The sequence below is a fragment of the Mastacembelus armatus genome, chromosome 24 (genome assembly GCF_900324485.2).
Source record: "Mastacembelus armatus chromosome 24, fMasArm1.2, whole genome shotgun sequence".
Lineage (NCBI taxonomy): Eukaryota > Metazoa > Chordata > Actinopteri > Synbranchiformes > Mastacembelidae > Mastacembelus > Mastacembelus armatus.
Genome location: NC_046656.1, coordinates 10,919,124 through 10,934,507, shown reverse-complemented (window position 1 = coordinate 10,934,507; position 15,384 = coordinate 10,919,124). Strand labels below are relative to the sequence as shown.

Sequence of the window (15,384 nt, the reverse complement as noted above, 5' to 3'; positions counted from 1 at the left end):
TTTGTACAGGCATTGCATGTTGTCCTTAGGTAGTGCCTTGCTTGGAGGCACACTGGGAAACAGAAACTCTGAAAGGTCACATTCTTGGGGCATGCAACTACACAGTGCGTGTGGTGCATGTGTCTGGCGGCTTATAGGAAAATGCCACAGATGTTTTCAGCTGTCCCAGGACAAGAGTAAAAAGGCACTCTTTCATCCTCTTTCCTTCCACTTTCACCACGCTCCCTTGCCCTGTCTGTACGTCTGCCTGCGTAATGTCACTCTGTCTGTGTCAGTCTGTGTCAGACTGAGGCTCTGCTGACTAACTGAAAAGAAATGAGCATTATTTAATTTTTTTTCATTCTTTCTTGTCTTTTATTTCCCCATCCTTTCTCTGTCTCTGTCTGACCTTCTGTCTGTCCAAAGGGCACCGTTGTGTATTTGTGGTTGTGCAGACTCTTACATGCATGAATGTGTGCGAAATGTCATTGTTCCTCATAGCTCAGTGTGGAGGATTTTATGGCAAAGATTCCCATTGGGCTTTTGAAGGAATGTGTCGCCCAGAGACAGACAGACATGGAAAGCAGAGAATAATAAAGCACTTGATCATATACAATTAGGTTATGAACTTTTTCATATTGTGCTCACATTTTGTTGTCATATTTCCCAAGCTCTAAAATGATGTTTCTAACTTGACATCATTGTATAGTAGCTCCTAATGTTTTCCTGTCAGAATGTGTGTACAAGATGTAATATTTGTGTTTGAATCTCTCACTTTACAGAAACGTGCTAAGGGACAATACTTGTTCTTTAAGGTGTGTGAGCACCTTAATCTACTGGAAAAAGACTATTTTGGTTTGACATACAAGGACAGCCATGATCAGAAGGTATGTACCCGTACACACACACACACACACACACACAGTATGGACTCTATGGCAAATAAGTCAGTATAGCATATATACACATATGCAGACAACTGTCTTCTGGCATTCTCATTCATGTCTCTCGTGTTTCTCTGGTTCATCACTCATCTGCTCACTCCAGTGCTGGTTGGACCCCACCAAGGAAATCAAGAGACAGATACGCAGTAAGTTTGCTACGATTACTTTTCAGATCATGATTTTTATGGAATCTTTCTCAAAGATGTGTGTCTGCCCATGCATCTATCATCTTGGCCTCCTTCACTCTCCCTCAGCAGTACAAGGTGATTCACATTAAAAACAGACCCCAACTTCTCATCCAAAATACAATAAATAAAATACCAGTGTTAAGTTAATAAAATAGAGAAGTTATCCCCATATCAAAGAAAATAACAAACTGCAATTAAGTCAAAATAAAGCCAGAGACATCTGAAACCAAATGACAGCAGTCTGGCAGCGTAGAAAAGGTAACCAGAGGGTGATGGCTCTGCTTCAATATTAATGGATGCCTTTGTTCACTTCTTTCTTTTATTTTTGAATGCATTCAGCATGCCTGTACCAACAGATGAAATTTGTGATGACAGCCATAGTTGTTTTTTTCAGGATTTGATTCAGTTGTGTTGTTTGGGGTTAGACTGTGGGTTGTCACAACATTGTGTCCTTGTTCTTCATTAATGTAATAATGAATGTAATGTGTAATCATTTTTCTTAAGGTTTCTTACGAACTTGCTAATAACTCCTAGTGTCAGTCTTAGTGTTATTTGGCTGTTTATTTGCTACTTCTTCTTTTCACACTGTAACTCAAAACAGGCTTTAAGAGTTCTTGTTGCTCTTCTAAATGGAAGACCTAGCAGAACCATGCAATTTTGGCTCATTAAGGGTTATTTTAGATTCGGTACATGTGAGGTTGTTATGCTCATGTGGCGTGAGCGTGTGGTATGACTGTGTGGAGTACGTGCATGCCTGTGTTATTGTGGCTGTGTTATTGTGTTACTGTATATGCTTCTGATTTGTGGCTGAGCGGTATTCATATGTTCTTTTGGGTACAGTCTGTCTTTCTGTTTATACAGAAAGACAGACTGTGTTGCTTTTTGTGTCTACGTCCATGTGAGTCGAATGCCTCGGTGCAGAGTGTGTACAGACGAAGTACCACACAAATGACATGTTTGACGCCATTCGGATCTAAACTACCGTCTACACTTGACCGTCACAGCTCTGCGTCACTACTTACTGGGCTGGGACTTAAACATTGGTCCCTTAACGTTTTTATGGGTCAGTTATTTATTTTTGGAAAAATCAAAGCTGTTGCATGTGCTGTGCTTTTAAAACCTTGCTAAGCCCTGTAATGTAAAATAGATCATATATAATAGAGTTGCATTTGTCACCTGTAAGAAGAGGATATTAACAGTCAGTAATCCCAGAGACCAAGTTTGCCCTGCAGATTTTCTTGTGATTATTGTTTATTGGTGTGGTTATAAAGCTTTACATCTGAGACTCCTGCCTGTGGTGCATATTGGGCATATGTTATATTGCCCAACATAGTGGGAAAAACACAATTAAAGGCCAAAATAAGAATTTTACACCAAGGTCACAAAAAAAGGCAAATCTGTGCAGAAGAAATAAATAAAAAAATCAGAGGGAAAGAGGGAAGACAGGAAAAGAGAAAAGAGCTGAAGTATTAGACTGAGAGCCAATAAAAATTAACCTTGGATGAAAGAAAAGGAGCTGTGTGAAATACCACAAATGGAAATTCAGCTATGAAACTGTCCTCACGTCTAGTCAAGGCACCATTGAAAGTCAACTTTTATCCAAGCAAGTGAGCTCATTCTTAGATTTCACTTTAACAGATAATGACACAAGACTTCATCTCAGTCATGCTAAAAGTCACTGGAACCTAAACAGTCTGAATTTAGTCCAGTCAGTAGACCTCTGCAGTTCATGTGGCTGTTGTTAATGATTAACAGCAACACTCATGTTCTCTTCTCTCCATAATCAAACTAACCTTTCTAGTGCTGGGTGTCTGACCATGCTGATACTGTCAGTAAACAGTTGTGCCACATTTGGAGCCAATTCACTTGAACTAGAAGAGCAGACTAAATCCCTAGATATCATTGTAAAGGAAGTGATCATGTAAACAAGTCTTGGTAAAGAGCTATGGATGAGATAGAAAGGTTAAGGAGGTGAGACAAACTGTGAATATGAAGAGAGTGGAGAAATGAGTTGTTGTTGCCAGGAAGAGACGGGGGGAGGGGTGTGGCTTATGTATGTATGCACTATATATGTGGGTATATTCTACTGATCCTCCAGAGAATTGATTGATGGCACAGCACTGAGTATGACAAAAACTGTTATTAATGTAAAAAAAATGCATCTCTTTCATTGTTTTCACGTAACTGTAGTGACAGTGTTCCCCATCCTTCCTGTCCCTCTGGGATACAGCTGTTCAGTGTTATGTGGCGCTGTCTATGACCTTGGAGGAGGAAATGATCATGACGTGATGTCAGCTTTTCCTAAATTGAATTTTCCAGATGATGTGATCTCTGTCTTACGTTTGGCATGTGTGTATGTGTGTATGTGTGTTAACTTGCTGAAGCCAAGAGGAACAGAAAGGGTGGCAGGCGTGGCAATATGGCCTCCAGGAGGAATAACAATAGGAAATTGGAGCCAAATAAAGACTGAGATGAAATTAGTGATATCCAAAACGAAACCATGAGACAGAGTGATGAATAATTTAGTGGGGATATTGTTGGTGATGGTTTTGTTTCTCATGATGATAAAGGTTACAGTTTGGTATTTGGTCAAGCTAGAATGAGGTTACGTAATAGCAGATGCTTGACGTGTTTGTGTATGTGTGTGTGTACATGGTTGCGGGGATGTACCAGACTTAGTGCTTTTTTAAAAGCTGTTTTGCGTTAGTTGCCCTCGCTCACACTCGCTACTGTATCTGTGCCTCAGACAAATATGATAGACACAGAAATAAACAGACCACCATCATCACAACGGTCATATGACAAGATGAGATAAACTTTATTGATCCCCAAGGGAAATTTCAGGAAATTTTCTCTGCTTAGTAAATGTATACAGTATTGCTATATGTAACTGACATCTTTAGTATGGCAAACTTACATCCTAAAAAAAATACAAGTTTCTACAGTGCTGTAAATTGCTATAAGTAACAGTGTCCCTCTCTCCAGGTAACAACTGGCAGTTTGCATTCAACGTCAAGTTCTATCCTCCTGACCCCTCACTGCTCACCGAAGACATTACAAGGTACACACAAAGACATGTCAGATATGTACCAGCGTTTCCTTAACTTTGCATTAACTGATTTCAATGGCCTGCTAAAGTTGTTGTTGGAAACGAAGTAAATGAAGTAAGTTCACTAAGAGTGAAGTGTAAAGTTCAAGTTTATCCTTAAAACCAAAACAATGAGCTAAAAGATGCTAAACAGCTCAGTAAGGCCTAAAAATGGCTACAATAAACAGCAAAAGTAAAAAAAAAAAAAAAACACAAGTTGGTTTTGCGCACATTGTTCATTCATTTGTATTTATGCGTATGCGCACACACACGGCCATGCTCCAAGCACACATCATTTAGGGTGAAGTGTATGTCTAATGGAGCGAGCAGTTTGACTGATGGTTTTAGCTTAAGGACATACAAACCCATGCACTCACTAACACACGTAGGCTCACTTAGACAAGTACCAACAACTAACATATACTGGGTGGCTACAGTATTTGCTGTTTCTCTTCCACGCCATCATTGTATAATTTTGTCTGTTCACCTTTAGTTAACTTTGAATCGACAGATTAATTATGACTGCATAGCCATAATAAAATTTTATTTAAAATTTAGTGGCGTTTAAACCTCCAAGTCAGCAAGTGTCTGTCCTGCTTAAATGACTTTGAATTACATTTTTCAGTAGCCGAGATGATGCACTTACCAGCACCCAGATGTGTCTGAACTGTGTCTGATTGAGTCATTCACACTGAAGCTCCATTCACTTAGTGAGTTCATCCATAAAGGTGCACTGCAGAGGACAGCTTTCACTGTCAGAGCTGCACAACCACAGGACAATCCACTGACTGCAAACTATTGTGTTATGCAAGTGAGTTTGAGTATGTCTCAGTGAGGATTAGACATGAGGTTACGCCAACAAACCAGTGTACCAGCACACTAAGGAATCAAAAACAACAAATAGAGCACCAACAAAGACATTAATTCTCCACCTACTGACCATGTGCTTTGGCCCCACATCAGGGGAAGGCAATATGGCAACACAGACGGCTTTTATTTTTATGATGAACAGGAGCTGATTTAAGACCAACGATAGACTGAAAATGAGTTTTCTTTTGTTGTGAATGGGCTTAATTTTGACTAAAATTCTGTCCTTCCATTTCCCTTTCTTGCAGGTACCTGTTGTGTTTACAGCTCCGTGAAGATGTGGCTTCTGGTCGTCTGCCTTGCTCATTCGTCACTCACGCTCTGCTGGGGTCCTACACATTGCAGGTAGAGTACTCCATGTCTGTGCTTGTGTGTGAGCATGTCTGTATCTCAGTACCTGTGTGCCTCAGTACACGTGATTGTTCTTTTTCGGCTTTTAGGCAGAATTTGGTGACTATGAACCCGACCAACCTCGACCTCTGGATTACATCAATCAGCTGACATTTGCACCCAGTCAGAACAAGGAGATGGAGGAGAAGATTCTTGAACTCCACAAATCCCACAGGTCAGAAAGAACAGGGACAAAGTGTCAAAAACAATTATATCTGCCCTTTTTGTGTGTCATTAAAAGCTCTACATTTACTTGTAATTGCTGTAGTGAAAGCATCATTACATATTTATATCACTACACTGTATGTGGGTTGTGTATAAATGTAGCGTTTCTGTGTGTTCAGGGGAATGACACCAGCACAGGCTGATGCCCAGTTTCTAGAAAATGCCAAGAAACTGTCTATGTATGGGGTGGACCTGCACCATGCAAAGGTACAAATGAATCAAATGAATCCTCTCCTCTTCCTCCTGTCCTCTTCCTCTTCTCCATTGTGGTCAACATCTGGGGATTAGCACAGTTTCTTTGATGCGGGGAAAGTGTGCCCGGGATATCTGCATGTGTGTGTGTGTGTGTGTGTGTGTGTGTGTGTGTGTGTGTGTGTCAGCTGTACAAACACTCAGGGTGGCCATTACCATGGGAACAGCCACTGGGATAGCAGGCCATGAGCAGAGTGCGTGCATGTTTCCATGTTTGTTCGTCTCTGTGCAAGACGGGCAGAAAACATGGGGAAATATGCTTGAGAGAGAGAGGAGGGGGGTGTCTTTAAATAGAACAAGAGGATGTGAGATTGAGGATGCAGAGAAGACATAAGAAATGCAGGACAGAGATAACCTAAGAGTGAGACGGCGGCACATCTTTGAAAGAGAAAAAGTGGCGGGTGGCCTTTATGCTCCACTTGTTTGCAACCCAGAGACAAGGATCCGGGGGGGGGGGGGATGAGAGAAGCAGAGAGAGCCTTTCAAATGTTGAAAATATATATTTTTTTTTATAAAACATACCAAAGTGGTGGGAATTCAAGTCTCAGATCTATTTCTGTCCTGTTCTGTCCTGTGCCATTAATTTGTTGGGTATGTTTCATAACCCCAACATCCACAAATAAACCCTGACAAATACTGTTAGCAATGCTAGACTAGATTTTCAGAATTGTATTGTACAATTGCTATTGCTGAGATTTTTTTTAATTTTTTTTTTACATGCATCATATAGCTTATTTTAGACTTTACTATTATAGTAAAGTTATTATACACACATACATACGTGTGCCAGTAGTGAATGCTATATTCTATATCACTCCCTCACAATTAAAATAGGGGATTTTCATGCTGTAGAATGAATTTGAAATGGGGTTTTGAAAATTCAAAACATGAATAGCATTAGCAATGTAGTATAATATACATACTGTGTAGTATGTAGCAATACTATACAGAGCATGCCTACTTTATATTAAATGTTTTAAAAAGAGAAAAGATATTCAATCCTGTACACTTTAAACATGGGGAGGGAAACTATCATGAATGAGGTGGAGACAGGGAATTTGTGGAAAAATATACTTTCAAAGTGGACACTTTTTGCTGCAGTCCTTGAAGTTATTGCTTATTGGCAGAAGCACCAGAAAGCAAATGGAGAATAGTTTTCCATTCGTTTAGTGTGTTCAGGATAAATGACTAAAATGTATCTGTAGTTACATGGACAGAGATTGATGACTCGCTAATAGCCAGGCCTAGTGACATTTGTGTGTGTCCCACTAAAACTACCCATTGTAAACATATTGCCTTGTCCATTAGTCCAACAGATTTTTCCTGTGTTAACTCACTACTGTAATCAATACCCCCCAAGCACCATTACCAGATGGCCTTGGACTTAAAAGCTTTGTTGTTGAGTTGGTCTGCCAGCTAACTACGTTACAATTGTACTGTTTGTGCGTATGTGTGTGTGTGTGTGGTAATTGAGTTTTTGTTGATCCTAAGCAGACTACTTTAGAGATCAATTGATGTACTGTATCATCTGATTTAGACAGACAGATGCAGCCATTACCATTATGTTTCACAGGGATTAATCATTTCACAAAAAGTAAACAATATTTTGTTTACATTTGTATTGCAGGATTCTGAGGGTGTGGACATAATGCTTGGAGTGTGTGCCAACGGGCTCCTGGTTTACAAAGACAGGCTTCGGATAAATCGCTTTGCTTGGCCCAAAATACTAAAGATTTCATACAAGAGGAACAACTTTTATATTAAGATCAGGCCAGGAGAGGTACAGTGTGTCTCCAGGAATATACACACAAACCAAAAATAACCAGTCTTGCATAAAAAATGCAGGAAAAGATAATTCTCTCTAATATTAAGGTAGTCCATGTAGCATGCTAGACCTGATTTAATGGAGTTTTTTTTTCTATGCCGGACGAAATGTTCTGAAATGTTTCTTGTTTGATAGATGGAGCAGTTTGAGAGCACAGTGGGGTTCAAACTCCAGAATCACAGATCTGCCAAAAGGCTGTGGAAGGTGTGCGTGGAGAATCACAGTTTCTTCAGGTAGACATGCACATACTGAGACACTCACTGTGGAGAAAATATAAACTGTATTCTTCGGACATGGATCTTAGAGAATTCATTCTGGTGTTTAGGGTATTAAAATCATTTGTTAGATCACATTCAGTGATGTACTGGTAACTTACTGTAGCTTGGATGATTTGTCTCAATTGCAAATAGATATTTAACTGCAACAATTTCATTTAATGTAAGTAACCCTGAATACTTTTTAAAATTCTTGCTCCTTGGCTGAATTTTCCCACACCTGTATCCTGTCCTTTTTTCCTTTCTCTGTCTTGTCCCCAGGTTAAATGCACCAGAGCCTCCCACCAAGGCCCGCTTTTTGACTCTGGGCTCTAAGTTCCGTTACAGCGGGCGAACTCAGGCCCAGACCCGTCTGGCCAGCTCTCTCATAGATCGGCCCGCGCCCAGCTTTGAACGCACTTCATCGAAACGGATCAGCCGCAGTCTGGATGGAGGTAACACACACACACACACACACACAGCACTTCAGAAAGTTTGAATAATATTTAATAAATGTACAGACGGAACGAGAAATGGAAGGAGTGATGGGTAGATGGAAATGGAAACACGGATGGAGGGACTGCATGTGGTTGTGTGCGTATGTGTTTGGATGTAGAATCCTCAGTGTCTAACCAGATACAGGAAATAGCTGCAGCATATGTTTCCTGTCACACAGAGAGTCAGAAGGAGAAAGAAATAGACGAAAAGAATGCTGTGTGTATAAAAGAACGAGGCCCTGACTAGAAAAAAAATACAAGTTGCTACAGTACAGTCAGTGTTACATCAATCACATGACAAAGAACAAAACTGGACACTAACATGGAGATCAAAAATCCTACAAGTTGGCCAGTGGCAGCACAAAAATGAACAGGCACACAATAGTTCATGACTTAGAAATTACTGTGCAGTGATCTTGCTTACATTGAACTAACATCTTCTAAGTTTCTGCTGAATCATGATGCTTAATATTTTCAGCCATTTTAACAAGATGAGTTACATCTTATTTTCTTTGGAAATCAGTACACACCCTCGGTTTTGTGGTTTAGGGCTGGTTTGCTGATCCCCTTTCATACAGCTGTGCACCAGTTTTCATCTTCCCTGGGTTATTTCACTATCTTACATTGTCCCCTGCTGGACACATTATTCCACTGCAAGCCAGCATCCTTGTCAAGGAATAAAGGAAGCTCATGAATCCAGTTTTGGTTACTTCTTTTCACATTTGTTGGGGATTAAACTATCTGCTCGGTTTATATTTCAGTGGAGGACAACCTAACAAGATTACGCTGAATTGTTATGTAGTGTGTGTTTTATGAATTAATTTTGTTTGTGTTTTTCTCATCCAGCACCAGTGATCAGCATAACTGAGACCAGGGACATGGCTGAGAACGGGCGTGAGCATCGCCTGGAGCTCCACTCTGACTCTAAGGTGTGTTTGTACGGGGATCATGTCCAAATACATGTGTATGTACAGGAAAACACGGGAGAAAACGTTTCTTCGTTTACATGTCTTTCTGTATTGTGCCACGTAATTGTTCATAATTGCAGTGTTCAAAGTATAGACAGTGACTGGACAGCAATTGGTACCAGAACTGACATTAAAGCCTGGGGGCAGCACTGACAACCTACAGCTTCAAATAATTGTCTGAAGATGATTCATTCTCAGGATGAAATTATCATAACTGATCACACAGACTAAGATGGGACTCTTCAACATCAAGCAGGTTATAGTGCTTTTTTTATGATGACAGTGTAGGATGAGAGCTTTGCCTGTTTAATTTCTGTTTTCACAGGATTCTTTAGATACTTAATCTTTTCCTCAAGTAGATGGACCACAACAGAGACCAGGAGACAACCACGCTTGATGTTTTGTCACCATTCTACTATATGTGTATGATACCAACAGAGAGTTTTGGGTTTAGGTGTCCAGGCAGATATACACCATGTGACACGACATGTCTTCTGGCTTGTGTCCTGTAGTAAGGGTCTGTAACCAACTGGTGGGGCCATATCTCCTGCTGATCAGAGTCAGTGTGAGCCTAGTGCAGGAGTAGATTTAGAGTATAACTGTATCTTATGCATGCCTCCTGTTCCACCCCCCTTCTCCTCACTTTCCCTTTTCTTCTTCTTACCCTCGCTCAAACCCTAGCACCATGGAAATGACCTCTGTCTGAACCTTTTAGTGGCGGCACCCTGTTGACACCGTTTCTGCACACAGCTGCACTCTGCACTGTGCCTCTACCCTGCTATGTTCACTTTTAATCTGTTGTGGTGTGTGGTTCACTGACTAATGTTATGTCTCTTTCCCTCTCTCTTTTTTCCTTCACACGCCCCTCTTCTTTGCTTTTTTCCCCCCACTCCCCTCACACATGCCGTCATTGTTGCCATCACTTCATGACAACGTAAAATGATTTCTTGGTTGCATATTGTGTTGGTTTAACTTACTTTACTTTTTCACCGCATGGTACTACACTATGTGATGTGTGTGCATGGTTCTCTCCGTTTTTATCACCTGCTTTTTTTTCCCCCTTCATCTTGCGTCCTTCTTTCCTTCCTTTTCCTTCTTCTTTATTCTCTCTTCCTGTGTGTTTTTTTTCTCTCCTTCAAATTTCATCAGTCAATCTTCATGTTTCCTCTCTCCTTCTCCTCATCATCCTCACTCTCCTCCATCCCTCCTTCCCTTGACTCTATCTCTGAGCTCGACCACGGCCTGTCAGACATCTCCGAAGATGATGACCAAATCGAGGAAACATCTGCCTTACCACGGACCCTTCCCTCACACACGTCTATCACCTCCGATCAACAATTGGCTGATCTTGAACACCTGGTGCAAAACTCTCAAGCCTCAATCACAAGCTCCCAAACGTACAGCTCAGAGCTGTTGGGAGCAGAGGAAAGCTGCTTGGCTGAAACCAGAGCAACAGCTCAACTACCAAATTGTCAAAGCTGGTTCTCCCTGAGGGGTGTGGTTAAATACTTTTCTTTCATTCTATGTTTTCTCTCCATGCCAGGGAAGAATGGAAGCAGGGATCTGCCCAGGAAGATATTTGCAGAGCTAACAAAGATACTGAGCATTTTTACTTCCACTTTATTCAAGCCTATGTCCATGTCAGCAGCAAAACTAAAGATTTTTACTCTTACTGCCCACAAATATGTTGTTTCCAACATGAGTACATCCAGATTACATCAAATTCTTAATTGCTTAGCAATAAAAATAAGTGAAGTCATGGCATTTATTACTGGCTCTCCACCTGCTAAATTTATTAGCTTGGCCTTTGCTACTCTTTGGCACCCAACACAACTATGTTTGTCCTCAACGTCTTCTCTCATTTGTCCTCCAGTCGTCTCTTCCTTCTTCTCTCGATCTTCTTTTACTTCTGTGCCCATTTTTTCATATCTTTTGTCTCTCTTGACCCTCTCCTCTCTGTCTTGCTCTAACCTCACCTCAGCTATACATCGCTGTCTCCTAAATCCTTCCCCTCTTCTCCTGCCGTGCCTGTTAGTTGTCTTCTTATCGGTTGTGATGCTTACAGCAAGCCAGTCTTTGGTCTTAGCCCTGATTTTAGCCACACCCCTCGGCCTGACCCTGTGTTACCTAGAAAACCTGGTCTCCCGTCAACGAAAGGCAGTGTTGCCATTGTTTCTCCATGAAGCTCCAAATGTTCAGCCTGAGGAGCAGTCCAGCTCAAGCTTCAGTCAAGTGTCTCCTCTCACTCCAACACACACACCTCCTCGCATCAGGCACCACACTACCTGGGCACAAGAGCTGTGCGACCCTGCTGCATAAACACACACATTAATATATCCAAGTTTCTAGCCCGCTTCCATTCTTCTGTCCTTTTGACCTCTATGTGGGAATGTGTACATTCTGTGTGTGTGTGTGTGTGTGTGTGTGTGACCTTCCTTCACCATTCTTTCCCTAATATTTTCTTTCTTACCATCCCTGTGCCCTGCCAACCCCACTGTGCTATTTTCTAAGACTAGAACAAGTAACATGAACAAGTATTAAAATGTGGAGTATATTATATAATATATCTATATACAGAAAACATAGGTACATTAAGAGATTTAAATACTGTAGATAGACTGTAATGAAAGGCAAGAGTTAAAGGATTTTACCCACAAAGGCAAAATACTGTAACTTTGGGTAACCTTTGATGTGTTTGTTAGTCATTATCAATTGTCATGCTCATCAAATAAAATGACATAATGCTACTAAATGGTAATATATAAAGCTAAGTACCTAAGCAGTAAAATAATATTTAAGTAAATTCTCAGTTGCTGTCAGTAACATTTGTGTTGCAGAGAACAGATGTCACTGAGAGCTTAGCTGTAGATGTTATAACTGTGTGTATAGATAGATACTGAAACCCCATCATGCCTAGAGCTTTTAAAACATATTGGATTTGTATATTATTGCTCATCAATATTAAGAGTAAAGTGTTGCTGTGATCCTTAAGGTTCAGACTCTCTCTTTAAGCCTGTTTGTTGTTTGCATTGTATAATAGTATAATATAATGAGGCTCCTGTTGTTGGACATTAAGCATTTTCTTCATTACTTAAGCCGTGGGTGTAGAAAGAACAATGATCAAACGACAGGTTGGAGTGAATACTGGCACAACTGCTCATTGCCACAGTAACTAACCTAAACACCATATCACTAAGTACCCATAGAATGAAAAGTAGCATATGTGTTCTAAAAAGGGAACAGTGGGAACTGTAGTAGTTCTATTGTTTTACTTAGTGTAAATACTGTGTCTGACTCAGGTTTGGACACATTCTAAACATCAGCTAACAAGGTGTGCTGTTTTCCAGAAAGGGACAGTGTACATGAATGGTTTGTTAGAGAACTGATGAAATCTGAACTGAAAAATCTGCTTCGACACCGACTTTGACTGAGTTGTTTTGAATATATTTTAGTAATTGTTCCAGAGAGACAGTAGCACCGTCTCATTTTATTGACTCTTTTAGACTCCTTTAGAGGTAAGGTTCCTGTGGGTTTGGTGCAAAGATCACATGACCAGCAATACTCCCTAACACTGATTTGTTGGGGACGAAAATAGCCTTTCCTATCATCCATTTCACTTGTTTCTTTTCTTGGTGCCCCTACCCTCCTCATTTTGTCATGACTACCATCACCATGACTACAACATTGAAGGTTAAGGAGGTGGACTTAAGCCCTGGCGGTGCAGAAGCCACGCCCACCCAGGTCTGTAGGGCCTGTTTCTACCCAGCATGCTTTGCAATTCTTAAAAAGATGCTTGGAATTTGTGTAAACATGGTTGTGCTTTTTTGTGGTGTGGTGGACCAGACACATAGCAAACTTAACCTGACATGCTTTTTTTCCCTGACTTTACCCCAACAGTCCCTTGGAGCCAATGAGCCTGCCCTCTCTCAGGTTCACCCACTGTTATTGGTTATTTGATTTTGTATTTGGTCTGTCAATCATTTGTTCTGCCTGTGTTGGTTGATTCGTTGGTTTGGTTCACTCTTTGGGTGAAGTTGCCTCAATATGAATATAAGATGACAGCCTTTTCATGTCTTAGTGATTTCAGAGCAATTCTGGAATTTGTAAGGACCAAAAAAGGAAAAAAAAGTGTGTAAAATCTGATCCTGAATATCCTGAATAGGCACTTTCACCCAAAATCTTCACTTTTGGTTGCTCTGGTGTGGCTTATGGTTTCACAGTTACGGTTTGCTTTCTGGTTCATACCTGTGGTTTGTATCATTATTTTTGGGTTTCACTGAAAGCACATTAAGGTTTTTGCCTTGTGTAAATGTTTGTTGGTGCTGTGATGTTCTGAATACTTTGAATTTTGTTAACATGGGTACTAAGTACTTTTATGTTTTATTAATAACAAAATATTTGTGCTTGTACCCATCCACCAGCGTTCAACACAGTTTGAAACATTTTGGCTGTGTGATCACGTGCCTGCTTCTAAGTTGTTTTTTCTTATTTATATACCATTTATTTATTTATTTATTTCATCTATTTTATTATATTAATTGCTTTTGTTCCAGAGATTATGTTTTATTCTGTCATGTTTTTTCACAGTAAACTATTTTTATACTTTGATAACTTTTTAAACTTTATTATTATTACCGGTATATTATTTTTACATTTTTTAAAATAGATTTTCTACATTTCATTTTTTGCTGTATGTCTGCCTTCCAGAGTCCAATGAGAGTGCATGGGGACAATATTTATGTGAGGCACAGTAATTTAATGTTGGAGGTTGGTACTGGCGTCGTCTGATGGCTGAAAATAAGAACTACATGTTTTCCGTGTACTCTGACGCCATCGGAACTACAACTTCCTCTGTACTGAACTGTACAAGACTGCTGCCCTCTCGCACTCTCAGGCTCTGTGTGCATGGCTGCGTGTGTTTGTGTAGCGTTTTTCAAAATGTTGTTTGAAAATGTTGCAATGCCGATTGTTTCGATTCACGCGGCAGTCACTTTGAACAAATGAACTAGGAAATTAGTCATGTGCAAAGTTAGCTACTGCCATAGGGCAGTATTTATCAGCCCAAGAGTAAGGTCTTTGCATCAGGAGAAGTTTAGATTTATGTAAAGGCCAGAAATATGGGTAAAACAAATGCTGACACATGAGCCATGTCAACTTTCCAAGTTCCAGTAGTTGTGATCTTTAAGATGTTGTGGCAAAAAATAAAGATCAGTGTAGCTTTAAACACATTGAGAAGGTCTGCTACAGTAGGCAGCAGTCTGAGAAACAGCAACAGAAAGGGAACTGAGATGTTTCACTACTGCATCTATGAAATGCAAAACATTTGTTTGATGGCTGTCTTGGTACACAGTCCAGTAGAGACTTGCTCTTCCAGGAAATTTCTGAGCCTCAGTGTTCACAATGACTGCTTTGTGAATAGGGTCAGCGGTGTGTGAATGTGGTTTTCATGCATGCTCTGTGCATGTGGAATGCTGTTCTTATCATCGTCGTATCTTGGTGCGTTTTCAATCCTTGACTGGTTAAACAGTTTGATTATTGCCAGGCAACCGTGTCTAACCTGACTAATCCCGCCTCCCTAACCCATATGAGGAACTCTCTTCCTGTTTTTTGGTGATTGGCTGCCAGTGTCAAGTTGTTTGGTTCAATAACACACTAAAACAGCAACAATTTTACAGCATGGGACTGATAGTGATGTATTCCCATCAGGAACAGTGCAGCAGTCTACGTGGTGTGTAGGACTGTAAGTTGAGGTTAGAACCTTAAGAGAATAGAAGAGCCAGTGAAATAGAAAAATAGAAATTAAAGGGTAATTTCGATCAGTCCATTTCTGAAAAATGATTGGTGGATCACATTGCTGTCCCCTTAGTACGTAAATATATTGTATGGAGTCAAAAGTAGGGAGGGCAG

At 40.4% G+C, this 15,384-nt stretch overlaps 1 protein-coding gene across 7 annotated transcripts in view; it reads left to right on the top strand.

Moving 5' to 3' along the window:
- epb41l2 (erythrocyte membrane protein band 4.1 like 2) overlaps positions 1-15,384 on the top strand; it is a 43,369-nt gene that overhangs the window by 17,442 nt on the left and 10,543 nt on the right. For 4 of the 7 annotated variants that reach the window (XM_026318035.1, XM_026318039.1, XM_026318034.1 and 1 more), the window contains exons 5-15: positions 762-866; positions 1,027-1,069; positions 4,097-4,172; positions 5,315-5,411; positions 5,507-5,631; positions 5,801-5,888; positions 7,561-7,713; positions 7,894-7,991; positions 8,295-8,467; positions 9,356-9,438; positions 13,168-13,407. In XM_026318035.1, coding sequence (XP_026173820.1) covers positions 762-866; positions 1,027-1,069; positions 4,097-4,172; positions 5,315-5,411; positions 5,507-5,631; positions 5,801-5,888; positions 7,561-7,713; positions 7,894-7,991; positions 8,295-8,467; positions 9,356-9,438; positions 13,168-13,407 — 1,281 coding nt within the window. Of the gene's footprint in view, positions 1-761; positions 867-1,026; positions 1,070-4,096; positions 4,173-5,314; positions 5,412-5,506; positions 5,632-5,800; positions 5,889-7,560; positions 7,714-7,893; positions 7,992-8,294; positions 8,468-9,355; positions 9,439-13,167; positions 13,408-14,184; positions 14,245-15,384 lie in introns of all 7 variants that reach the window. The other 3 variants (XM_026318036.1, XM_026318037.1, XM_026318038.1) reach the window with 3 other exon arrangements.